Source organism: Ctenopharyngodon idella, chromosome 15 (genome assembly GCF_019924925.1).
Source record: "Ctenopharyngodon idella isolate HZGC_01 chromosome 15, HZGC01, whole genome shotgun sequence".
In the NCBI taxonomy this organism is placed as follows: Eukaryota; Metazoa; Chordata; class Actinopteri; order Cypriniformes; family Xenocyprididae; genus Ctenopharyngodon; species Ctenopharyngodon idella.
Genome location: NC_067234.1, coordinates 35,270,332 through 35,297,462, shown reverse-complemented (window position 1 = coordinate 35,297,462; position 27,131 = coordinate 35,270,332). Strand labels below are relative to the sequence as shown.

At 38.4% G+C, this 27,131-nt stretch overlaps 1 protein-coding gene across 1 annotated transcript in view; it reads left to right on the top strand.

Annotated features, from left to right (window-relative positions):
* Window positions 1-1,834: 1,834 nt before the first annotated feature.
* Window positions 1,835-27,131, top strand: part of LOC127494999 (arf-GAP with Rho-GAP domain, ANK repeat and PH domain-containing protein 1) — a 60,386-nt gene continuing 35,089 nt past the window's right edge. The window contains 4 exon segments of the mRNA XM_051861355.1: window positions 1,835-2,016; window positions 11,932-12,250; window positions 12,252-12,835; window positions 24,292-24,404. Coding sequence (XP_051717315.1) covers window positions 11,972-12,250; window positions 12,252-12,835; window positions 24,292-24,404 — 976 coding nt within the window. The 5' untranslated portion in view covers window positions 1,835-2,016; window positions 11,932-11,971.

Genomic DNA, 27,131 nt, shown 5'->3' with positions numbered 1-27,131 from the left:
ACTAGAAAGCACTGGGACCTCTAGGCTAGAAAGACCGGGCTAGAAAATGCTGGGACCGCCTGACTAGAAAGTGCTGGGGCCTCCAGACTAGAGAGACCGGGATAGAGAACGCTGGGACCAGAGGACTAGAGAGACCGGGATAGAGAATGCTGGGACCTCCGGTATAACTGAAACTGTATATGGATCCTCAATGATGGATTGTGTTTTATCTTTGTAAATGTGTGTGTCAGCAGCTTTAGTATGTGTGTGTGTGTGTTTGTCACTTCCTGTTGTTTTAGAGAGCTGTTGTAACACCACGTGAACTCTACAGTAGAGTACAGTAAAACCACAAGAAAGTGTTGTGTCATATGAACACACAAATCTGCTGGGTCATTCTCAGAAAACGTTATTTGGAACGGTTCCAGCTAAACTCTGAAGAAATCATGTTTCTCTCCTCGGGCCCAAAGTGTCAGAGTCATAACAGCCATAAGCACTGACAGAACAATATTCAGATTAGTAACTAAACTAAAGCTAAAACTTCAAAAGAGCAAATTATTATGTTGGGTTTTCATGTTTTATGGGGACTTTCCATAGACGTAATGGTTTTTATACTGTACAAACTGTACATTCTCTCATCATACATGTACATACCCATCACCGGAAACTGTCTGCATTTTAACATTTTTAAAAAATTAACATTTCATATCATTTAGAACTGTTTTTTTCATAGGGACCAAAAAATGTCAAAAATACTGGTATTACTCCTTGTGGGGACATTTGGTCCCCATTACATAGAATACCAAGTACACACACACACACACACACACACACACACCTCCCACCAGCACCAAACAAATAATGTGATCTGCTAAACGCGCCCACACGAGGCATTAGAGCCGCGCGGCCTGCTAGACTCTGACTCACTCTCGTCCTACACTAGTCTACTGATGATGACGATGAAAAACATACTTCATGTTTATTTATGAAGCAGCATTCATAAGAGCAAACAGCTGAAAATGAACTACAGTGTTTTACTGCAGCCTCTTCACAGTCTCACTATTTAAATTACGTCAGGAACTACCCTGTACTACAATGAACATGTAGGCCTACTGGTTTTGTGTTTAATGTACACCCAGCTAACAGGGAACTTTGGCTGAGGTTCTCTCAGTAACGTTAATAGAACGTTTGTTCAAAGTTAACAAAAACATTTTAGAACATATTCTTGTTAGCTGGGCAATGTGCACAGGAGAGAAAGAGAAGGCATGTATATGCTGCTACATACAGTATGCTAGTATACCATCCCAACACAGTCTAAAATTCATAGACCTGTAGCGCCGCCTGACGGCCAAAGCTTGTACATGATACTTTTATACAACTACAAAATATCTAAAAACTACAGGGTCCATAAAAACCAGCATATAGCAGCCAGATCACAAATCAATCACTTTTAAAATGTAAACAGAGAAGCATGCTTGTAAAATAAATATTTTTTTTTATGTTTAATTTAATTTATGTATTTATGTGACCGGCAGAGACAGCGCTTGTAACAAACCATGTTACTTTTCTCAGCGCTGCTCAGGATGGACCAATCACATCGAGTGTAAGGATTTGAAAATATATATTTTTAAAGAATCCTTAAGAATATTTCCACTTGTATACCAGATAACAATCCTTACATGTTATATGTTGAAATGATTATAGTTATAGCAATCATACAAATCCGTCAAACTAGACAAAGCCGCAGTGAGGTTCAGCGGTGTCTGTGTGCTCTGGGCCACCTCGAGTTCCCTGAAGAATTTGACCGTTGTGTCGCATAGCAACCGCAGTTAGCGGTATTTGACGCCCAGAGTGTCGCGTCGCGTGCAGAAGTTTCACACGCGCTCATGTGACGCGCCGCCTACGGAAGAAGTTTCTTGCAGGGTTTCAGTGGATTGCTGCAGTGGAGAAACACTCACGGACTAGTTCGCAATCGTCCGGAGAAAAACAACAACATCCAGAGCCAGAAAAACAAGCCCAAGTTCTGCCAGAGACGCTTCTGTAAGTGTTTCATGAATATTCATCAGCGTGTCTGTTTGTTTGTGAGTTTATCGGCGTTACTCAAGTTTGTTGCGCGCGTTTTGCGTTCAGTCAGTAAACGGAATTTAAATAGAAATGAAGATTTTATCAGCATAACTCGAGAAAATCTCAGCGTGTGATTCTCCAGGAGTCTCAGAGTCACTGAAAACCGTCATATTTTAAAATAACGTCTCCAGGCAGTGAATAAAGATGGTATATGAGTTTAGTTCTGCTGTGAAACATTTCATCGGCTAGAAATCACTCTTGTTTTAAAAATCCCTGTCCTGGAAATGAAAATTCTTTGGTCAAAAAGTCTGTCTGATTCTTTTCTGATTAGTTTTCATTTGTTTTATTAACATGGTAAAAAGCATTAGTCACATATTTACATTATTCATAGCCATATTTGATGTTTTTCGGTCTGTCTCTCTGTTTTTGCTTTTCTGTCGTTCTGTTTGTTTGTCTGTTTGTCTGTCTGTCTCTGTGTGTGTCTGGTTGTTTGTCTGTTTGTCTCTGTCTTTTTGTTTGACTGTATCTCTATTTGTTTGTCTTGTCTGTCTCTCCGTTTGTTTGTCTGTCTCTGTCTTTTTGTTTGTCTTTCTCTCCGTTTATTTGTCTGTTTGTTTGTCTGTCTCTCTGTTTGTTTGTCTGTCTCTATTTGTTTGTTTGTCTGTCTGTTTGTTTGTTTGTTTGTCTGTCTCTCTGTCTCTGTCTTTTTGTTTGTCTGTCTCTGTGTTTGTTTGTTTGTCTGTCACTGTCTTTTTGTTTGTTTGTCTGTCTCTCTGTCTCTGTCTTTTTGTTTGTCTGTCTCTCTGTTTGATTGTCTGTCTGTCTGTCTGTCTGTCTCTGTCTGTTTGTTTGTTTGTCTGTCTCTGTCTCTCTGTTTGTTTGTCTGTCTTTTTGTTTGTCTCTCTGTTTGTTTGTCTGTCTTTTTGTTTGTTTGTCTGTCTCTGTTTGTCTCTGTTTGTCTGTCTCTCTGTTTGTCTGTCTGTCTTTTTGTTTGTCTGTCTCTCTGTTTGTTTGTCTGTTTGTCTCTGTTTGTTTGTCTGTTTGTCTCTGTCTGTTTGTTTGTCTGTCTCTGTTTGTTTGTTTGTCTGTCTGTTTGTTTGTCTGTCTCTGTTTGTTTGTTTGTCTGTCTGTTTGTTTGTTTGTTTGTCTGTCTCTCTGTCTCTGTCTTTTTGTTTGTCTGTCTCTGTGTTTGTTTGTTTGTCTGTCACTGTCTTTTTGTTTGTCTGTCTCTCTGTCTCTGTCTTTTTGTTTGTCTGTCTCTCTGTTTGATTGTCTGTCTGTCTGTCTTTTTGTTTGTCTGTCTCTGTCTGTTTGTTTGTTTGTCTGTCTCTGTCTCTCTGTTTGTTTGTCTGTCTTTTTGTTTGTTTCTCTGTTTGTTTGTCTGTCTTTTTGTTTGTTTGTCTGTCTCTCTGTTTGTCTCTGTTTGTCTGTCTCTCTGTTTGTCTGTCTGTCTTTTTGTTTGTCTGTCTCTCTGTTTGTTTGTCTGTTTGTCTCTGTTTGTTTGTCTGTCTGTTTCTGTCTCTCTGTCTTTTTGTTTGTCTCTGTCTCTGTTTGTCTGTTAGTTTGTCTGTCTCTCTTTGTTTTTCTCTCTTTTTTCTGTCTTTCTCACTGGTTGCTCGGTTGTGAGAGAGTGTGAGTGTGAGAGAGAGTGTGAGCGTGTGTGTGTTCAGATGCACTTGTCGAGCTTGAAGGAAACACTGGAGCGTGTGAGAGTGAGACAGACTAACAGACAGACAGCTCTAGCAGGTATGTTTAACGTGTGTGTGTGTGTGTGTGTGTGTGTGTTTGATGGATGTGGTCTTAAACCACAAGATTTCACAGGCGTTGTGGGGAAACTAATAGAGTTCTTCTTAAAGAGATACAGCACTAATGCCAGTGCACTAAAGTGATGTTCCACATGCAGAGGGTGATTTCAGTTCCTTTAACTCAAATAATAGAGATCTGTGTGACACACTCAGTCATTTAACGGTGTTTGTGCTGGCGTGAGTCGAGGGGTTAACTAGTCCTGTGATGTGGCAGGAATGTTAATCAGCTTGATGTTTGTTATAAACTCAGAAGCGGGTCAGCCGTGCTCGATGTTGTTCGGTGTTTCTTTCAGCAAATGTCCGTCAGCATTCCCAGTTCCTTATTTATGACCAATTTGCCACATCAGCTTTTAATCAAACACCTTTAAATGCAACTAAACGAGAGACAGACCGCGATCTGATATATCAGCTGATATTTGGATGTAATCAGATGATTAACTTTGATTAAAGTTGATTAACAGAAGTTGTAGTTCTTGTATCAGTTAAAACTGGTTGAGAATGTTTGTAATGATTTATTTTGCCGTGTTTGTTTGTTAACGCTCAGCTGCTCTCTGTAAACGGAGAGAAGTAGATGCATCCATCCGTCTCTTCAGCATGTTGATTAGCTGGCCAACACTTCACACCGCGTGTGTTTGTGTGACTTTGTAAGCGTGTGTTAGTGAGACTTTAACCACAACTTAGACACTTGTTTGCTCTTTTCATCCTGTTTCTGTCAAATGTGTTGTTCTGAGCAGAATGTTTCATAGAGGCTGTGAACTGTTTCATGGCCTTTAATTACAGAGCAGTCTTATTTCTCCTCCTCGTTGTTTTCTGGATTGAATGTGCATCTGAAGTCTGACATATTCTTCTTCTTCTTCTCAGACTTTATGAAGAGGTGGGATGGCATCCGTTGTTTTTGTTTACTGATGTGGGTTTTTAAACTGGGGTTTGTAAATGGGTTGTAGGGGGTCTGTTTTTATATGTCCTGCAAACAATGTTAAAGGCTATGCAAACAAATATATATTGAATGTAACCATGTAGACTATGCTATATGTGCAATAAAAGGGTTACATTACATTCTAACATTGTAACAACATTATAGTCTAATAACATAAGTAAAGCAGACGTTAAAATCACTAAATTACAGGTGCTGCTATTGTAAAAATACACTTAAATGTCCAACAACAAATATTTTAGTCAGAATTGTTGCGCTCCTCTTCTGGCGGAGAAAACAAACACATAAATAAAATAAACAGTGCTTTTCAGGTTTTTCAGGTTGGTCTAACAGTAGTTTTCATGTACAGGAAAGTGAATAAAGTAATCAAATGTAAAAACACTGTATAAATATAGATGAATTCTTATTAAAGTCAAAAAAGCTATTCAGTCCAGAGCAGAGACTTTATTTTATTTTATTCTTTGTCTCGTTTGATTAAAGGTGACCTATAATGCCACTTTCACAAGATAAGTCTCTGGTGTCCCCAGAATGTGTCTGTGAAGTTTCAGCTCAAAATACCCCACAGATCATTTATTATAGCTTGTCAAATTTGCCCCTATTTGGGTGTGAGCAAAATGCAAATGCATGTCCCTTTAAATGCAAATGAGCTGCTGCTCCCGGCCCCCTTTCCAGAAGAGGGCGGAGCTTTAACAGCTCGCGCTTCAGTCGCTCAACAACAACAAAGCTGGAGAATCTCACGCAGCCAAAATGACGACGGTGTTCATCCTTACATTGTTCAAACCGGAGTCGACACTGATGGAGAGACTCAGGAAAAAGTTACAACTTTTAGAATGCATGTTTGTGTAAATTTTAGAGTTAGTGATGTCAACAACCCAGGAAGAAGCTCTTTGTAGTCCCTACCAGCCGATTGTTGTAGTCCTCAAAAAGCGATTTCTGTAAAAGAAAATATCTCCCTTTGCATTGAACTTTGAGTGTTGTAAGTTTGCAGATGTTGTTTATGGTGAAACAGCAACTTTACACACTAACTAAAGTTAAAAAAGTGAAATTATAATCAACCACCTCTTTAACATGAAAAACACATGCAGCAGCAGGAATATTAGGCTGCTGTCACTTTAAGACCTGACGCACGGATCCAGTATACTGTTTTTCCATTCCACTGCGCTACTTTTCCATTGTTTATCAATGTAAACATGCGCTAGACAGACGTCTGTATCCGTTGCACTCTCATCTCACGTCTTTTGCAGCGTCTCTGAACATGACATGGTATTCTAAAAACGTGACGCTCAAGTTAAAAGAAGTTCAACTTTTAAAAAAACATTCCACTGATCTGCCACTCTCACTTTTAACAGCAAAAACGGCTTTATTTCTCAACTGTTTACTTTCACTTAAGACATATGTTTTTGAGGATACTCGCCAATACGGGCGTTTTGACATAATTTTGTGTGAATTCATCAGTTCAAGTGGAAGAACACCTGAAAGAGGACTTAATTCAGTATTTGCGCTCTGTCTGAGACGCGGCTTTCTATGTGCGTGCTTCATATGCATGTTACGCACACAAAAATTTTTTAAACAGCAAGTACCGAATTGATTTCCCTAGATGGCCCCGCACCATCGGGCAGTCTTTATTGAGCCCTGACATGTGTATCTTAGAGCATCTGACTTCTATCAATAGTGCTGTGCTACCCGTATGTACCACGATATACACAATATCTAACAATAGACATTTTACGTCATCGCCACGATATATATCGTCAGTCTGTCCAGCAATATTTGTGGGTGAACTATTCCTTTAAGACATTGATTGACTGGAAAAAGAGGCAGATGCCTTCAGTTTGATACACTCACAGGTCAAAGGTCATAGGCTGAGTATGACGATCAGTCATATGCAGGAGGTGTGAGTCATGAGTGTGTGTGTGTGTGTGTGTGTGTGTGCCAGCGTTAGTGAGGATTTGAAAACTTCAGCACTAATATGAGCTCACAATCCAGAAAACGCCAGATGTTTCACTTCTCACTAACAACTTTCTCTCCCTCTCTTAAACTATAGCAAGTTATGAGTAACTGTTTGGCAAGGAGACACCCTTGTTCAGAAATAAATGATCAAGGTCAAGGTAAAGGTTATTTATATAGCCCTTAAAAACAACATAAATGCTGACCAAAGTGCTGCAAAACATGATCATTAGTAGTGTCAGTTAAGTATAGTGCTGCTAGTGATGTGATCAAACCTCTAGCACTAAGTATTAAAAATCCTAGGAAATTTACAGGCAAAAGTATTTAATTTATTAATTAGGCCTACTTTAAACTGGAAATTTTTATACATATTTGTTTTTTTTATACATCGCGGGCAAAATACAGTGTCAGTACAGACAACAACGAGTTTGAGGTGTTGACTTGGCCTCCAGATTCCCCAGATCTCAATCCAATCGAGCATCTGTGGGATGTGCTGAACAAACAAGTCCGATCCATGGAGGCTCCACCTCGCAACTTACAGGACTTGAAGGATCTGCTGCTAACATCTTGGTACAGATACCACAGCACACCTTCAGGGGTCTAGAGGAGTCCATGCCTCGACGGGTCAGGGCTGTTTTGGCAGCAACACAATATTAGGAAGGTGGTCATAATGTAATGCCTGATTGGTGTATCTGTTCACATCTCAAAAAATGTGTTCTGGGTTTTCATGACCCTTTAATGAAATCATGGCCTTTTGAAGGTTACATTTTTAAGGACTTTTTAATTCGCACACATGCTCTATAAAACATGTTACTATTCGCGGACATGTATTTTTAGTCTGAAAAGTGGGCTTCAGATACATAGTGTCAGCTTCAGTCTCGTTAGGATGGTTAGTATGTGCATTGGGATGCAGACAGTGATTTATATTCCTGGTACTTTCCGATTCATGTTCAGATGAGCTGCTTGTGTGTGTTCATGTTCCTGGTCTTTCTGCAAACATGTGACCTGAAGATCCAGTCATGAATGTGGAGTGTCTAGTTTTTCATCAGTGAGGATTTTTAGGTGTGTGTGTGTGTTTTATTTTACATGCAGATGTTTCTCTTAAATATCAGAGAGTACTGTATGTTAAAAAATATATTTAAGGCCAGACATTTTGTCTCTTCTTTTTTTTTTTTTTTTTTTCTTTGTTCAGAGAAATTGGCTACTTTACTCATTTCACACATACTTACTCACACACACCCTGCCATTTCACACTCTTAAGTGTTTGTTTGCATTTAACAGATGCACTTCCTGGTAAAATGATACTTTTAAATGAGGAAGCAACTAAAAAGAGAGTTTGATTGTTGATTGTGTGTGTGTGTGTGTGTGTGTGTGAGAGAGAGTTTGATTTGCTGATACTGTTTTTAATGATTATATTTCAACGAGATGTGACCACAGTTAGCTTTGAGCTCACGAGTTTAGTTTGATGAATATCTTTTTATAGTTCCTGATTCGAGCTAATTATAATATGAAATGAAGGAAGTGTCTTCAGCCGAAAATGATTCATGAGTGCTTCTGACATGACCCTGCAGTCTTGGTCACTTTTACACTAGTCAAATTGTGGGCTATTTTCGATTGGCTTTTGGGTTGGCAGACCTGGCAAACCTGCTTATGAATGTCTGAATGTGATTCTCGCTCGGTGTCTTTTAAACAACTGCGGTCGATTGCTCCAGCCATGTGTCATAACTTTAAAAAAGCAGTTGTAGTGCAAACGGACACCAGGTTAAAGCTTGCGCACTACTGAAAATGTGAGTGTTGCACCATTAAACTCAGTGGTCGGATTAAAATGGCATGAATGAGCTTGCGTTTAACCTGAAAGACATCCTGTAGAAAGATATTGAGTAAGATGATAAATCTTGTTGAATCTTCACCGTCAACACTTCTGAGGTGGTTTGACGACCTGTCTGCCTGTCTTACGTTCAGAACATGAGTGGGCCGAAAGCTTCAGTCACTTCTTCCAAAACAAGTTCAGCAGCACAGCGTCATTATATTGTAATGATTAATGGAACGGCTTGAGGCTTTTAAAGTCAAACATAATGTAGAGTGATTTAAGAAACACACTCGATTCCAACTGCATGACCACCAATGGTTTAAAGTGCCTCTATTATGCTATTTTAAAGATTGCTACAGTAGTCAAAAAACACTTTAATTTTCTCATAATATAAACTGCAGCATCAGCTCTTTTCTCACAGTGTCTGAAACAGTTTGTTCAAAGATTCGGTCTCTATAAACCCCGCCTTTCTGCCTGCTCTGCTCTGATTGGTCAGAAACCAAACATTCATTAGCATATCTGAATCTCAGCGCATTGATACGAACAGTAACGATGGCATCGGTTTTGCCGTATCGACATGAACAACACGAACCAAACTCTTCCAGTCTCAGATACAACTACAGTGTTGAGGGCGGGGCAAAGAGACGCTGTTCAGCCAATGAAGACCATAGGCGGGCATTATGCAAATTAGTTACGTTGTAGGTATGTAACTGGAAGTGAGACTGGAATTACTAACGACTCATTTTGGGAGTTCAGAATCGCTTCTTTCTTTTAGGAGACAGTAACTTAATTTGCTCTTTGATCTTTAAAACTTTGAATGTAAAAGCTCTGCAAACAGCTCTGTTACACACTACATGAAAGGGAATATCTGAAATAAGCATAATAGGGACACTTTAATGTTCTCACTGTTCAGCGTACCACACACAGCAGATATCTATAGTTCATCTGACTGATAATGAACTCAACTGGAAAAATGATCTGAGCAGGAACAGGAAATTACATGCAGGAAATGAGCTTTTTTTGAAATGCTAAAATGTCTTTATGATGTGGGCATTGATATTAGTGTGTGTTTTACTGTGGAATAAGTCAAAATCAAAGACAAATATACGAGCAGGGTTGAAACGTAACAAGTGCCAAACTGGAGCTAAAATGTAAATGTAATGGTGTTATTTGGAAGCTGGGCGGCAACTTTATTAGATGTTATAATTAGATTGTGCAGCACTTTGCCCTAAAATGAAAGCTGTTTTAAAAAAGGAACTTGATTACATTTTAAAAGATTAATTATTAATGCATTATATTAAATTGTTAAAGTTGTATGCGTTCATTTAATTACCACTGTTTTTGATAATAAATTTGTATTAAAAAACAAAAAACACAGAATCCAGAAAAAGTAAAAGAGAAAATGCAGAATTTCTGATGAAATTAAATGCATTCATAGTGCGTTTCATTTAATACGTTAAATTCAGTTGTTTAATTATTAAGATTTTATTAAATCGTTAAAAAACAGAATCCAGAAAAATGAAAACAGGAAACAGAATTTGGAGGGAAAATCAAACAGATTTCATGGAGAGCTGCTCTTGACACTTGAATGAGCTCATGTGAGTATCACTGCTCTTGTAAGATAAACTGCTTGTGATGTTCCTCATTTGTAAGTCACTTTGCATAAAGGCATCTTCTGAATGTCTGAAAGCACATCTGAATCTGCTCAAGTAAACATGTCTGGGATGCCTGAGGTTCTTTTTCTCCAGGAACTCTGTGTGATTTTTCCCCCACATGTGTTCATCAAAATGAAAATATGAGGAAGAAAATCACAGTGAATGTTCGAGCGTGCAGGTTCAGATGGACACACTCGTGTTACACAGTTTGTTTTTTTTAAATTGATTTTTTTTTTTTTTTTTTTAAACGTTTTCCTTTTAAATACAAAGTAAATCACATGCCATGTGATCAATTCAGTACCAACGTGTCAACAACGAACAAAATGAACGAACAAACAATAATGATATTAATAAATTCTGGCTCACTTTACATAAAGATGGATAGATGGATGGATGGATGGATGGACCGATAGATAGAAGGATGGATGAACAGATAGATGGATGGATGGATGGATGAACAGATAGACAAAGAGATAGACGGATGGATGGATGAACAGATAGACAAAGAGATAGACGGATGGATGGATGAACAGATAGACAAAGAGATAGACGGATGGATGGATGGATGGATGAACAGATAGACAAAGAGATAGACGGATGGATGGATGGATGAACAGATAGACAAAGAGACAGACAGACAGACAGATGGATGGATGGATGGATGGATGGATAGGCGGATGGATGATAGATAGATAGACAGACAGACAGACAGACAGATAGATAGATAGATAGATAGACGGATGAATGGATGGATGAACAGATAGACAAAGAGATGGATGGATGGATGGATAGACGGATGGATGGATGGACAGACAGATAGACAAAGAGATAGATGGATGGATGGATGGATAGGCGGATAGATAGATAGATAGATAGATAGATAGACGAATGGATGAACGGATGGATGGATGGATGGATGGATAGATAGACGGATGATGAACGGATGGATGGATGGATGGTTGGACAGATAGACAAAGACATAGATAGACAGACAGATGGATGGATGGATGGATGGATGGATAGACAGCCGGATGGTTGGACAGATAGATGGATGGATGGACAGAGACAAAGAGATGGATTGATGGATAGACGGATGGATGAGATAGATAGATAGATAGACAGACGGATGGATGGATGGATGGATGGATAGACGGATGGATAGATAGACAGATAGATAGATGGATGGATGGACAGATAGGCAAAGAGATGGATGGATGAATGGACAGATAGACAAAGAAATAGATGAATGGATGGATAGACAGATAGACAAAGAAATAGATGAATGGATGGATAGACAGATGGATAGACGGATGGATGGATGGACAGATAGATAGATAGATAGATAGATAGATAGATAGATAGATAGATAGATAGATAGACTGATGGATGGATAGACAGACCCAAACCCTAACCCATACACTAACCCTAACCAATCTGGAGGCTGAATTTCTGGTCTTATTAATACCTGTTCAGAATTTGATCTGACTTTCTTCTTCTTTTAAATGCTGCTTTTCACCATTTCAGGAGCTTCTTCAGTGTCTGCAGTGATCGTGAAGAGAGCAGTGTGAACATTCTGCTGTTACAGAGCAAAACACATTATAACCGCTGTCAGATTCTCTGCTTGATGAAAACATCTGTAGTTTATCATTGTTATTGATTACTCTCTCTCTCTCTCTCTCTCTCTCTCTCTCTCTCTCTCTCTCTCTCTCTCTCTCTCTCTCTCTCTCTCTCTCTCTCAAGACGTCTTTTTCCAGTCCCGATGACTCCTTAACCTCATCCCATGGAGAAGAAGTCCTGCAGTGTAGGTCTGCAGCATTCCAGAGGGATCGGTGGCGTTCCAGTCATGTCCTCCGTCCCGCTGGAAGGTTCCCAGCCTGTGCTGGAGTGGCTGAACGGCCTCCGGCTCGACCAATACTGCTCGGCGTTCCAGGAGGCTGGACTGGGAACGCTGTGGGAATGTCAGGATTTAACCCCGGCGAAGCTGCAGCGGATGGGCGTGGCTCTGCCCGGCCACAGGAAGCGGATTCTCGGCAGCCTGCGCAAGCTCTTCCCCTCGGAAGGCGGGGATGGAGGAAGATGATGAGCGTGAGGACGAAAGACCCGTCGCCAGAGAGAGGACGAGATTCAGAGGCAAGGAGACCGAAAACAGCGTCCCAAGCAAGCGGCTGCCTCCCGTCCCCCCACGGGTCATGCCCAATCGACCTCCTGTTCCCTTCACGCCCGGCTCGGTAACCACAGCAACAGCTGCTGAGCTGAAGGAAACGCCCACACCTGCTGAACGAGCCAAGCCCATCCCCACTCCGAGGCCTCGCCCAGCACACCTGCCTCTTAAAGGGCCGGCACAGCAACTCCAGAAGAGCGAGAGCAAACGATCCCCTGAGTCCCCCACTCCCTCGTCCTCTTCTTCCTCCTCATCGGAGCGCTTCCACCTGTACGAGCAGTGTTCATCTCCCGCTCAGGAAGACACGGGCGCTCCTCCTCTTCCTCCTAAGAGCTACGCTGTGGGCGTCTCTAAAGAGCCCAAAGACGTCCCGGTAACCCCTCAGGTCCCGTACAGACCCCCTGTTCCACCTCCTCGTGTGTCCGTCTGCACCAGGACTACAAATCCCAGAACCACGTCATCCGGAAGCCCACCTGCTTTCAGGTACAGCACGCACTTGTTGACCTATATCTTAATAAGATGCGATTTTATATAGTTTATACTGTTTATTATGTACAGAAATGGAGCAAAGTGAACATACAGGTGCTGGTCATATAATTAGAATATCATCAAAAAGTTGATTTATTTCACTAATTCCATTCAAAAAGTGAAACTTGTATATTATATTCATTCATTACACACAGACTGATATATTTCAAATGTTTATTTCTTTAATTTTGATGATTATAACTGACAACTAAGGAAAATCCCAAATTCAGTATCTCAGAAAATTAGAATATTACTAATGACCAATACAAAGAAAGGATTTTTAGAAATCTTGGCCAACTGAAAAGTATGAACATGAAAAGTATGAGCATGTACAGCACTCAATACTTAGTTGGGGCTCCTTTTGCCTGAATTACGGCAGCAATGCATAGATTTTCTATGGGGTTAAGGTCAGGCGAGTTTGCTGGCCAATTAAGAACAGGGATACCATGGTCCTTAAACCAGGTACTGGTAGCTTTGGCACTGTGTGCAGGTGCCAATTCCTGTTGGAAAATGAAATCTGCATCTCCATAAAGTTGGTCAGCAGCAAGAAGCATGAAGTGCTCTAAAACTTCCTGGTATACGGCTGCGTTGACCTTGGACCTCAGAAAACACAGTGGACCAACACCAGCAGATGACATGGCACCCCAAACCATCACTGACTGTGGAAACTTTACACTGGACCTCAAGCAACGTGGATTGTGTGCCTCTCCTCTCTTCCTCCAGACTCTGGGACCCTGATTTCCAAAGGAAATGCAAAATTTACTTTCATCAGAGAACATAACTTTGAACCACTCAGCAGCAGTCCAGTCCTTTTTGTCTTTAGCCCAGGCGAGACGCTTCTGACGCTGTCTGTTGTTCAAGAGTGGCTTGACACAAGGAATGCGACAGCTGAAACCCATGTCTTGCATACGTCTGTGTGTAGTGGTTCTTGAAGCACTGACTCCAGCTGCAGTCCACTCTTTGTGAATCTCCCCCACATTTTTGAATGGGTTTTGTTTCACAATCCTCTCCAGGGTGCAGTTATCCCTACTGCTTGTACACTTTTTTCTACCACATCTTTTCCTTCCCTTCGCCTCTCTATTAATGTGCTTGGACACAGAGCTCTGTGAACAGCCAGCCTCTTTTGCAATGACCTTTTGTGTCTTGCCCTCCTTGTGCAAGGTGTCAATGGTCGTCTTTTGGACAACTGTCAAGTCAGCAGTCTTCCCCATGACTGTGTAGCCTACAGAACTAGACTGAGAGACCATTTAAAGGCCTTTGCAGGTGTTTTGAGTTAATTAGCTGATTAGAGTGTGGCACCAGGTGTCTTCAATATTGAACCTTTTCACAATATTCTAATTTTCTGAGATACTGAATTTGGGATTTTCTTTAGTTGTCAGTTATAATCATCAAAATTAAAAGAAATAAACATTTGAAATATATCAGTCTGTGTGTAATGAATGCATATAATATACAAGTTTTACTTTTTGAATGGAATTAGTGAAATAAATCAACTTTTTGATGATATTCTAATTATATGACCAGCACCTGTATTTAGACAGGTTGTGAACCCTGTTTGAATAGTCCAGTAAAAATGTTACTGCCGCTCGTCAACAGCAGCTGTCACATTTGCTAGGTGACTAGAGCAATCCTCCGTAGGCTAGACCGTCCCATTCAACAATGATCGGTTTGACCTTCATGACCTTTGAAGGCGTGGCCTCTGAATTGGGACACAGCTTGTGTGTTCTGTTGTTTACTGCAGTGCACATTTCAGCAAATGTTCTGAATTTCACACATACTGCAGGAACAGTGAGAGCAGTATCGTAGTGAACACTGCACACACTGTGCACTTGCACAAACGCTGGTGTTTGTATTTCCTGTGACTCGAGGTCATGTGGCCTGTAGACCATCACAAGGGTCAAACAGACCAGTGGAAATGAGTCAGCTGGAAAATTACGTGTTCTTCCAGGCAGTGGGAGTGCGTTCGGTTATTGTGATTCAGCCCAACATCATCACAGACTCTTTGATTGTGATGGTGAGAGTGCCGCCCTCTGGTGGTCAGAGGAACTGCACCTCACACAGTTTGTTAGGAGATGATCTTCAGTCAGAGTCAGTGGTGGTATTTTTACTTTGATACTGTACTTAAGTACACTTCTCAAGTATCTGTACTTTACTGGAGTATTTTTATTTTGAGCAACTTTTACTTCACTACATTCCAAAGCATAAGATCGTACTTTTTACTCCACTACATTTCATAAAACATATCGTTACTCCTTATTTTAAAATAAAGAAATCGTCACATGCTCAGAGACGTAAAAGCAGAGTCGGATTCATGCACGAACTGATTCTTTTCAATCATCCTGTTAAATCGGTGCACAAATCACATCAACAGTTCATTCGCCAATTGGACTGATCGTATTGCAGCTGTTCTCGAGTCAACAACTCACTGATTCAGTGATCCGTTCAGAGCGACTCTCCAGTGAATGATCACTGTCTGACTGAAAATTAGCCAAGAACTGGAGGATCCTCTGAGTGTGTGCACGACTGATGGTGAAAAGTAAGTTAGCCTACTAATGTTGAATTTTAGGATTAATTATTGTAGCTGAAAAGCATATTTAGGTCAGTTGTTTTTGAGCTAAATCTGCTGTAAAGGGCGATCTGTTTAAGCTCACTGAAATGCTTTAATGCGACACGTCCACATCAATGTGTCTACAGATCTCGATTCAAACAGATAAAATCACATTTTAAGACTAACTTGGTGCTTTAACGGTTGTATCGATTACATCATTACGGCACTAGGAGGCGACAAGTGACTGTTAAAATGTATTTGACATTGAATGATTCATTCGAAAGATTTGTTCAAAACATTGATTCATCCAGTAATGAAACAAGTGAAATAGTTTTGAGAAAGTCATTAAATCATTCATTCAAAATTAATTAAATATTTTTAAATAGACTGCAGCAATTAATATTTTGTCCTCTAGTAAATAATTATATGCAATTTTGTTTAGTTGTCTATTCAGAATCGTAGGAGAATCATGATTTCTATTTGAAAGAAACAAACACAAAAAAAATCTTGATTCTCATTTTATCCAGAATCTCTAACACAAATTAAAAATAAAATAACACATGCACGTTCATCTTCCTCACTGCTGCAGCAATTTTTTAAAATGTTATGCATTTAGCTCTATATGTTTCGTCTGTTTTTATATTGTTTGTCTACACACATTACATATTATGTATCTGCATCCATTAATCCTCCATCCATACTGACTAGTGGCTATTTGACAATTCATAATCATTCATAATTATTTTGAGCAATATGATTATATAAAATATGTAATATAAAATTAAATTATATAAGTGGCTTATATAAAATTACAAAATAAACATTCATCAATCAGTACTTTTTTACTTGAGTACATTAAAAATCAAGTACTCGAGTAAAATTGAAAAGGAGCACTAAATACTTTCACTTGAGTAATATTTTATGATATGTATCTGTACTTTTACTCAAGTTCTTGATTTGTGTACTTCATCCACCACTGGTCAGAGTGTTTATATATTTATTTCATTTAGATCAGCCAGTTCCAAAGAGAAACACAAAACCTGTGAAAACTGAAAGAAAATGAGTTGATAAAAAGATTGAATCCAATATTTGGTGATAATATAGAGAGTTGGGCCCTGCGTTCAGTCCTGTAGTTTTAGTGTTTGCTTGAACGCACGTGAACACTAGATGTCAGCAGTTCTCTTGTGATCAATCTGTGTTGTTTCCTCAAACGATAATCTGCTGACCCACAATCCCATGCGAGACGCCTAAGAGCAGTTGTATTCCCACAAGTGTCTTGAAATGAGTTTTGGTGATTTTCCAGAAGGATCTTTTACTTGTCAGCATGTGATTCATTTCCTTGAGAAATTATAGTTGTAGATTCCCATTTCTGAGAAGTTTTATCAGACATTATTTCCATGGTAATTAAGCTCTCAAATTGCTTTAATTACTTTGCAAAAAAAAAAAAAAAAAAAATCTCATTCTTACTAATGCATCTGATTATTTTAGCTTTAAGTTTGTTTCTCAATAATGCTCATTATTTAGTAATGTATTTTTTATTTTATAATATATAGCCTAACTTTAATATAATATAATATAATTATTTTTATATTTATTTGTATTTTTTAATTTCTTAATTTCTAACAAAGATTGCTGTAATAATTATTTTCATGGCAATTAAGATCTCAAATTGTAATTACAAAAACATTATTTTTAATGCATCTGAATATTTTACCTTCAAGTTTGTTTCTCAATAATGCTCATTATATAGTAATGTATTTTACATTATTTTACATATAGCCTAAATATAATATAATACAATTATTTTATGATTTTTTTTTAATTTCTGAATTTCTAATAAAGATTGCTGTAATAATGATTTAAAGACTCTCATGTAGTATGAATGCTTTACAATTCAAATAATAATCATATTTTTCACATTACACATAAAAATATATAAAATATTCCACAAAAATAAAAATATTTATTTTTATATAAAAACAAAAATATTCCACAATGCAAAAATTCTACAAAATGTGATTTATGTTTGCGTGTGATTTTGTCATGTTCAGATCTGTAAACATGAGAAGCGGGAGGCAGAATTCAGGAAGCTCTCTGTTTTTTTTTGTTTAGTTTTTTTTTGAAGGTCTCTGCTCACATAGCCTTGCGTCTAAAAGTGTTTTCCACTTCCGTCTGTTCTCTGTGGTCGGTTCAGGTCGCGTTGACTCGTTCTCGCCGTGGTTCTCTGACTATCTCGGGTGTTTTTCACACTTGTTTACTGGACCGTATCTGCTCATCTCTCTCCTCCTGACCTGCGTTCATCCGTGTGTAACGGGATTTCTGCCAATCTCATCAGACTGTAATGGCCTTATTTGGCATGTTTGAGCACGTAAGTTCAATGTGGAAGTGAATGTTTGTTGTTCTGTTTCTGTTTGCTCTGTATTTTTATGACGATTATTTCTGGATGCGTATGTGTGCTGAGGTTTTCTGCATAGTGCCGTCGCATCTTGTTTTCTGTAGATGATGTTAGTGCCATGATGTTGGCCATTGTTGTTGTTTTGTGAATGTGAGTGTTTGATACTCTTCAGAGCGTCACGTTAGTTTCCGATGGCATCACACAGTGTTCCTGAGCTGATGCGCTGCACTGTAAAACCGCAGGTTTGTCTTATTGGTGGTTTGTGTTCCTTTCGTTTCTTTCTCTGTATGTGTGTCCAGACGCTTCATGTTCTGCAGTTATAAATGCACGCTGTCTCTCACTTTGTTTGGTTGTTTGCACAAAAACTACCAGTCATCAGTAACTTCCTACTGATATATGGTTGCGGTTGACCTCTGGTTCACTTCCTGCCATTTAGCGAGTGAAACGACTGACCGTTCAGTACAGAAATCTAAATTTCTGTTTGTTTTTTGGCTCTGTACTGTTGCTTGGTTCATTTCAGATGAAGGTTTGCTTTGCTGTGCATCAGAATGCGTTCAAAATGCCAAATACTGACCAGATAATCATCTGATTGATAGGCATTTTATTGGTCAAGTGATGTTCAACACATGCAGTGCGTCCACATACAGTAATGATCCAGTTAGCGTCATGATAGATTGCAGCATCACATGTGAATGTTTTTGAAAGTTTCCTGACTTAAACCGTTAAAAACTTTAGATGTATTCAATTTGTGTGCGGATTTTATGAATAAACTTTAGCACAATTTCAGTTGTGTACTTCCTAAAACCTGGTTTGATGTTATAGGCTGTGACATTATTTGTTAATATGTTTTTGTGCACATCCTTTGTGTTAGAGCCGTTTTAGTGAAAGATTATAGATAAACATTATTTTTTGTAGAATAACGTTGGTGAATTATTCACAATAAGAGATTATTTATTAAGAAAGCATTATAAATTTTAAAATCATGATATGTTGATCGTTTCTTTACTTATTCATCACTTTAAGTGCACTAATGACATGAACAGTAGGTCATCCTCAGGTTAAAGGTCGTGTTAATTGGATCACCTTTTTATGTTATTCTTCAAATTCTTAAAAATGTAAAAACATGTATATTTTGTATAATGTATATTTATTCCTGTGATCAAAGCTGAATTTTCAGCATCATTACTCCAGTCTTCAGTGTCACATGATCCTTCAGAAATCATTCTAATATGATGATTTGATGATCAAGAAACATTTATGATTATTATCAATGTTGAAAACAGCTTCAGATGTTTGTGGAAACTGTGATACATTTTATTTTTCAGGATTCTGTGATCTGATTGGTGCTGCTTTCAAACACTCCCGTGTGTATTTGTGAAGAGCGTCAAAGGTTTCTATTTACAATGTGTTTTTGCAGCGTTGAACATTGTAGCCAATCACAGACATGTTTGTTGAGCACGTGAACACAATGGCCAATCAGAGGCTTTTATGTCAAAATCAACTCAATACGCTAATACGCGTGACTAGCCGGTGTGTTTATGGTCACGGTAATAAATTAAATAAAATATAGCTGCAAACAGCAATTAATGGGTTTCAAGTGCTTTAAGGCCTTTACTGTTTTTTTGGTCAAATGTATATTTTCTATCTGAAAAGTCTGTATGGTTGAGATGTTTATGGTAAATCTTGCTTTACAAGTACCTTCCATAATTATCAGGGTTCATATTAAATAAAATGTATTCAAAAATGGTGATTAGAAATGATACAAATACACTGTTTGGAATAATCATGATTTAAAAAAAAAAAAAAATGTTTTAGTAAGAAGTCTCTTCTGCTCACAAGGCTGTGTTTATTTTATCAAAAATACAGTAAAAAATCTGAAATATTATTCCAATGTAAATCAGCTGTTTTCTATGTGAATATATAGTAAAGTGTAATTTATTCCTGTGATCAAAGCTGAATTTTCAGCATCATTACTCCAGTCTTCAGTGTCACATGATCCTTCAGAAATCATTCTGATATGATGATTTGATGATCAAGAAACTTTTTTGAATTGTCATATTTTTGTGGAAACTTTGACACATTTTATTTTTCAGGATTCTTTAATCAAAAGAACAGCATTTATTTGAAATATAATTTAATGTTTAATGTGTCCTTGCTGAATAAAAGCATTAATTTCAGTTTTTAAAAATGACTGAAAATTCTGCCAAGTCAGCTTTGCCATTACAGGAATAAATTATATTTTGAAATATATTCAAATAGAAAACAGTTCTTTTAAATTGTAATAATATTTCACTGTATTTTTGATTAAATTAAATTGTTGAGCAGAAGAGACTCTTTCAAAAACATTAAAAAACATTAATTATTCCAAACTTTTGACCACCAGTGTGCTTTATATTTGTATTTTGTGGTTGTTATAATATCCAGGCCATTATCAGTGATTTTAATTCATAAGATCTGCACCATCAGACGAGGTGGAAAAGCTTTGTCACGGGCTCTGGTGGGTTGAAGGTCAAGCTCCCAGAATGCAGCGGTGTCTATTTTCACAATGCCATCTGAGCTAGTGAAACTTCAGTCATTCTGTGATCTGTAAAAGGATGTTTGAATGAAAGCTTGTGTGCTGAAGATCAGCTGCTGTCACATGATGAGTAATCACTGCTGCCTTTTTTTAGAGCTGTCTCATATTTGATGTAGTTTACATTAGGGTTGTCAAAAGTACCTGTACTTCATACCAAGTTGATGCTTAAGATGTAACAATACCAGCCTTTCTTCAGTACCGAGAAGCGGGTCAATCTGGAACCTGCTGATTAGTGGTGCTTTTAAACGATCCGTTGTGTATTTGTGAAGAGCGTCAAAGTTTTCTATTTACAACGTGTTTTTGCAGCATTGAAGATTGTAGCCAATCACAGACATGTTTGTTGAGCACTTGAACACAATGACCAAAATCAGATGTCAAAATCAGAAGCTTTTAGTCAAAATCAACTCAATATGCTAATTTGCGTGACTAGCCAAGTTTGGTGAAAATATCTCATTCCATTAAAGAGCCATTTTAGTAGTGGCTCCACCATTGGGCGTCCCATCTTGAACATAGGACTAGTTCGCAAAAGTAGGTTTATATGGTGGAAAACTTTTCATGGCGGAAATGAGATCAGAAAACGGTTGAGTTATGGTCAAAAATGTGCTTTGTTTTTTTTCGCGCTGTAGCGCCCCCTTTGACCGATTGGAGCGAAACCGTGTCAGTGCGTCCCCAAATTGAGACCTACTATTTTGCCAAGTTTCAAGTCTCTGGGCCTTACGTTTTTGGCTGCACGATTTCAGCAGAATAATAATAATAATAAATTCGGTAACACTTTATTTTAGGGTCTTCTAACTAGTTGCTTATTATCATGCATATTACTAGAATATTTATTAGTACTTATTAAGCACAAATGAATGCCTTATTCTGCATGACTTTATTCTACGTTCTTAATCCTACCCAATATCTAAACTTAACAACTAACTTACTAACTATTAATAAGCAGTAAATTAAGAGTTTATTGAGGGAAAAGTTAATCGTGATTATGTGATCCCTATACTAAAGTGTTACCAGAAATTCTTACAAATATAATAGGGTTTCAGTGCTTTGCGCTTGAAAAAACTTCTCAAGTGAACCAAACCAAAAAAATCTGATTACCCTTAATATATTCTTTTTCCAAAGATGGTTTCTGTCATTTTAGGTAGTTCTTATTACACAGACGTATGTTCAAGTGTTCAGTTTCCCAGTGTTTTTGGTTTTAGTTCTTTATTTGGTGCTATAAAAACGGGTTGTAACGTCATGATTGACAGCTGTGCTAGCGAATGAGACTGCAGGATCAGGAGTGTGGGCGGGACCTTGATATCACAGGCTCTACTACTGCAAAGATTCTGGCTCCGAATGATATAATCAGCAACGACCGTTACTGGGATATTTTGACTTCATTTTTCTACAGTGGAAGGAAACGGAGATGCTGTAGTTTGCATCGTTATTTTCCTGTGTATTACTGTGAAGCTGCTTTGAATCAATCTGTATCGTATAAACGCTATAGAAATAAAGCTGACTCGACATGCATAGATGGATTCTCTAGCTCTGCAGATCCTGTCATGTTCAACAGTTGTACGCTGTAGCAGTGAGGGTTGCAGTTAGAGTAAATGCATGAAACCTTATATTGCCTGCACTTCTCATGTTATTGCCTCCTTAAGATGAATCACTGGTTGTATTCCTCATTTGTATGTAAATATATATATATATTTAGTTTGTCCAGAAAGTCCAGGGAGTCATATTTTGAAAAAAATCTTTCCTTTTTTTTTTTTTTTTTTGATGAATATATGAAATTGTTGGTTGAATTGAGGATGTGAAAGCAGAACAGAACAATGAATCCGTCTGAATGAGTATCTTCAGCATTCGTTGTGCCAGTCTTTGGTTAGTGGTTATTCTTTAACGTCAGTGATTTTAACACTCTGGTTTTTCCTGGTTTTCCTGAGGTCTTTTCTTCTGTTAATCGGTTAAATGCTTCACGAGCAGAATTCAGTCATCTCTTAGAAATGCAGTCGAAGTTACAGAGCTAAAGCACAAGTGAAGGGTTCATTCATAACATAATATTTGGCAGATGTTTTCGACTCTCTCTCTCGAGATGGTCAGTTGTTTCTCAGGGTCACAGGAAGCACCATTGTTTGACCTTCCACATGGGCCTGATCTTAAACGCACATAAGGAAATGTGTTTACAGTCTGATAAACCTTCAACAAATGCTGCTCAGATACTGAAATAAACCTGTGAATTTCTGTAATCGCTGTGAATGTAGGGTGAATGTCAGACGACTGTTAAAACGTGGCCAAATTTACTCTATATACACAGGGCTTGTTGTGGCAGAAAACACTTTATTTTACTGTGTGTCGTTTTTAATTTAGAACTGTATAAATAATTCTCTCATCATTTACTCAACCTCATGTCTTTCCAAACCCATAAGACTTTCATTCATCTTCAAAACACAAATGAAGATATTTGTAATGAAATCAAATGTAACCAAACCTTAGAAGATCCGAAAAGGTCATAAATGCATCATAAAATTAATCAATAATTCAAGCTAGTCGTGTGAGGAGATATGATCGCTGCACGAATGAACAGATTTAATTTACGCTTTTATTCATATATAAACACACATCACATATGGTAAACACAACTCAGATTCATTTTATGAAGCCTTTATGTCCTTTTTAGCTCTTTTAAAGGCACAATATGTAAGATTTTTGTATTAAAATAACCAAAAACCATTTGAACAATGTTATATATTTGTTGGCTTGTGTACTTACATTATCCCAAATGTTTCTAAGAATGTTTAAATCCAGAGAAATCAGCTATTTTTCAACCAGTGTAACGGCCCATGTGACGACATATCCGCGCTACCATCGATTTCCAGTTTTACTTCTGTAGAAACCATGGAAACACCAAAGACGCTTTAATATATTATGTGTTTTATTAGACAGGAAGAGGAAGAGTTGTTGTAGTAGAGTGTTGTTGACATGCCGTCATTTTACTTCACAAACGAGGGTCAATTCAACGCTGGATTTGCACAAAAGATTAACATGACGCCACATGCTAGTGGATGAGTTGAATCAACTCCACAGCAACTACATAAATTTATCCACTAACCATTCAGAAACGTCTAAAAGTTGTAACTTCTTCCTGAGTCTCTCCATCAGTGTCGACTCCGGTTTGAACAATGTAAGGCTGAACACCGTTACTGACAATCCTCATTTTGGCTGCGTGAGATTCTCCAGCTTTGTTGTTGTTGAGCGACCGAAGCGTGAGCTGTTAAAGCTCCGCCCTCTTCTGGAAAGGGGGTGGGAGCAGCAGCTCATTTGCATTTAAAGGGACTCACACACAAAAAGGCGTGTTTTTGCTCACACCCAAATAGGGGCAAATTTGACAAGCTATAATAAATGATCTGTGGGGTATTTTGAGCTGAAACTTCACAGACACATTCTGGAGACACCAGAGACGCACATTACATCTTGTGAAAGGGTCCCCTTTAATATGTTTATTTTATGTTTAATAATAACTTCCTAGAGCAGCTTACATTTTGTTGTTTTTAATTCTGTTGTAATTATACTAACATAGATGTGTGTATAGTAGTACACTGGAATTGAGTCTGTCGGTTCACCTGTTGAGTGACTCATGTGAATCTCAGTACAGGTGTGCGGGTAGATCGGTATCGAGTAGATCTCATTGAACCTGTTGTGTCAGGTGCTTCTAAACAGAGACGTGCAGCGACACGAACCCGAGAGACACACTTTCCTGTTCTCTCTGCAAATGTCAGAATGGAGCGCTTCTCTGTCTGCCGTTTGCACTGACGCTCCAGAATGAAGAAGTTCTGTAGGCAAATCGTTTTTCTCCACAGGTTGTCCTCTGAGCTGGATAATGATGACTCTTCTTCCTCTGTCTGTCCTCATCTCAGCTCTCCTGCGGATGATCTCTCAGACACGGATCGAGTCCCGGACATCCCGCCTCGGATCAGATCAGGGAAAGAGAGCCAGAAAAGAGACGTCCCACCGCTGCCCCTCAAAAACAGTGAGTAGACTCTGACAAACACCCATCCGCAGGCCTGAAATGAACACAAACACAAACTGTTTACGAGTGACATGTCAAGATCAAAGAATTCAATCCGTTTAGTAACCAAAGTGTGGCATGACTTTAACCTCATTATCAGTTTATCTAGCGTGACTAAAGGGTGTGTTCACGCTTGTAGTTTGGTTCTCTTGGAGCAAAAAAGAAAATGATTCATTTAGTCCTGGTTCACTTAGCGTTCATTCTGTCATTTTTAACCACGAACCTAAAGATATAAAACTGCGTTAATGACGTTTATTTGCGATGGAACTTACCGAACACCCAAAACACTGCTGTGTGCTGGGATAATGGCGCTTGTCGTATGTGCGCACATATGATGGTATTTTTACCAGCTGAGAACTTATGAAATGTGTAAAGGAGTCAAAACAGCAGCTGAACTGTAATGGGCAACATCGCAACTATGATGAGAAAAAACAGGCATGCTTGAACATTCTGTGCTTTTTAAGGTCTTATCTTGTGACATCATATCCTGCTTTTGGTTCGTTTAGACAAAAAATCACTTGAAAAATCACCTGCTCAGACCCCAGAAAAGGACCAAGTGTGAAAACAGCCTTATTCAAATGAACCACACTAAGTTTGTCTTAATCTAACCAAACCTTCCAAGTGTGAACACACCCTGAACTCACATTAAACCATAATATAGGAGAAAATCATGATGTGCTGATGTATGTCTTATTAAAAGAGGAAGTTTGTGCAGGACGTTTCAAAGGACTTGTTCTGTTTTCTTTTCTTAATAACCAGTAGCTTTCATTTACGTCACATCCATGGACTTGATTGACAGCTAACACTATAGGCATGTGGTGTCAGGGGGAGGGGCATTCTCATTCTACACAGTATCTGATTGGACTCAAATGTGTATTAGAATGCAATACGTGTGATTGGTCTAGGAAGAAAAATACCCTAATTAAAATATTATTCTAGCATATAAATGAGCTCAAAGCTACAGGCACACACACTTAAAGATTAAGCATTTTGTGGTTTATATTCTGCTGCGGTCGCTGTCTGTCTCTCAAACACATCATATGAGTTTTAGAGAGAAAGACTGATGAAGATGTAGAGATGTATTCAAAACGTTGGGCTCTGTTTGCTTAGGGCAGTGTACTGATACCTAGCAACGCCCTAGCAACCACCCAGAACCTAGTAACTACTTATTAAACACATACAACATTCTTGCGACCGCCCGCAACAGTTCTTCTCATCTGTTGAGTTTCTCTGTGTAAACAGTCTCAGCTGGAGCTCAGATCTGTTTGTGACCTGTAGCAGCTCTGCTGTGTCCGGTGGAGAGTCTCTGTGGTCAGCGATTTTGAGTTTTTGACAGTTTGTGCTGACTTTAGTTTCCAGCTGCCCAGATGAGACGTTCGTGTTTGCAGCGGCGAAGAGTTTGAGTGTGTCTCAGACCCAACTAACCTGTTTCTCAGTGTCTTCTGGGAACGGGATCTGTTTAGGTCTGTTTAGTGAAGTGTTAAGCTACAGTTTAATAATTTAAATAACTCTACATTCATATTGCTAAAATGTTTACAGTTTGACACCCACACCTGTGGAGAGGAAACAGCTTCGTTAGAAGTGCAAGCTCTAATTAATTTGGCTCATTAAACACAATTTCCAGAAGTCAGGATACAGATCTTTTTTTTTTTTTTTTTTTTTTTTCAGTCTTCTGAGAAAAGTTCCAACCTGCTTTTTTGCTTGTAAAAAGGTCTGGGCCCGGTTGCATAAAGCATAAGTTTTTCTTTAAGTATGACACTTAAGGCTTGATTTCCCCTTAACTAAGGGAATGACTTAAGAGTGTTGCATATAATCCCTTAAACTGTTCTCTTAGGGAAGGGAAACCGTTAAGTGTTTCACGACAGTAACCCAGGTTTTGCCGATATAAAATTCTACTGTTGCCACGAACACGTTATTTGTTAATACAGATCGTGGTATTTTCACAGAAAACAACATAGGATTGATAAGGAAAACAAAAAGAAAACCAAATATGAAAGAGAAAGACCAGACGAGAAACTCAAATTGATAGTTTACTCAAAATTGGGATTTCTGTCGTCATTCACTGACCCATACGTTTTTCCAAACCCATTAGACTTTCATTCATCTTTGGATAACATATAAAGATATTTTTAATATCCTCTCATCATTTATGTCCATTCATTGAAAGACGTCCATAAGGCTGTTTCGGAAGCTTAAACGTGCGCGCAACCGCAATAACCAATGTTCTTGCGTGTGATCCACGCACGTTTGCGCTTCCGTTGACCATATAAGATATGTGCTACATATGTAATTTCATCAATGTTTATGTGAATAAACGCCTACATTACAATTTGTTTATCATATAAGGCGGTTGATCATGCCTTGTTAGAAGACTTGGATTGAACCTGCTTATGTTATACTTAGGGATAAGGGATTACTTACGTGAAAAATATATACATAAGGGAAATTCTTAGGGTTTATGACGTTTAGAAACCCTTATGTAAGACTTAATGGTTATTTTCTGAAACACCCTTAAGGGAAACATAAGGGCGATCTTAAGAGAAAATTACACTTAAGGTGCTTTTATACAACCGAGAACTGAACTTTACAGAGCTATATTCAACTGCTATTTATTTTCAGAAATAATAATTACACTCAAATAAAAACTGAAAAGTTTGTATGTTGCACATATTAAGGTACACTTGTGTT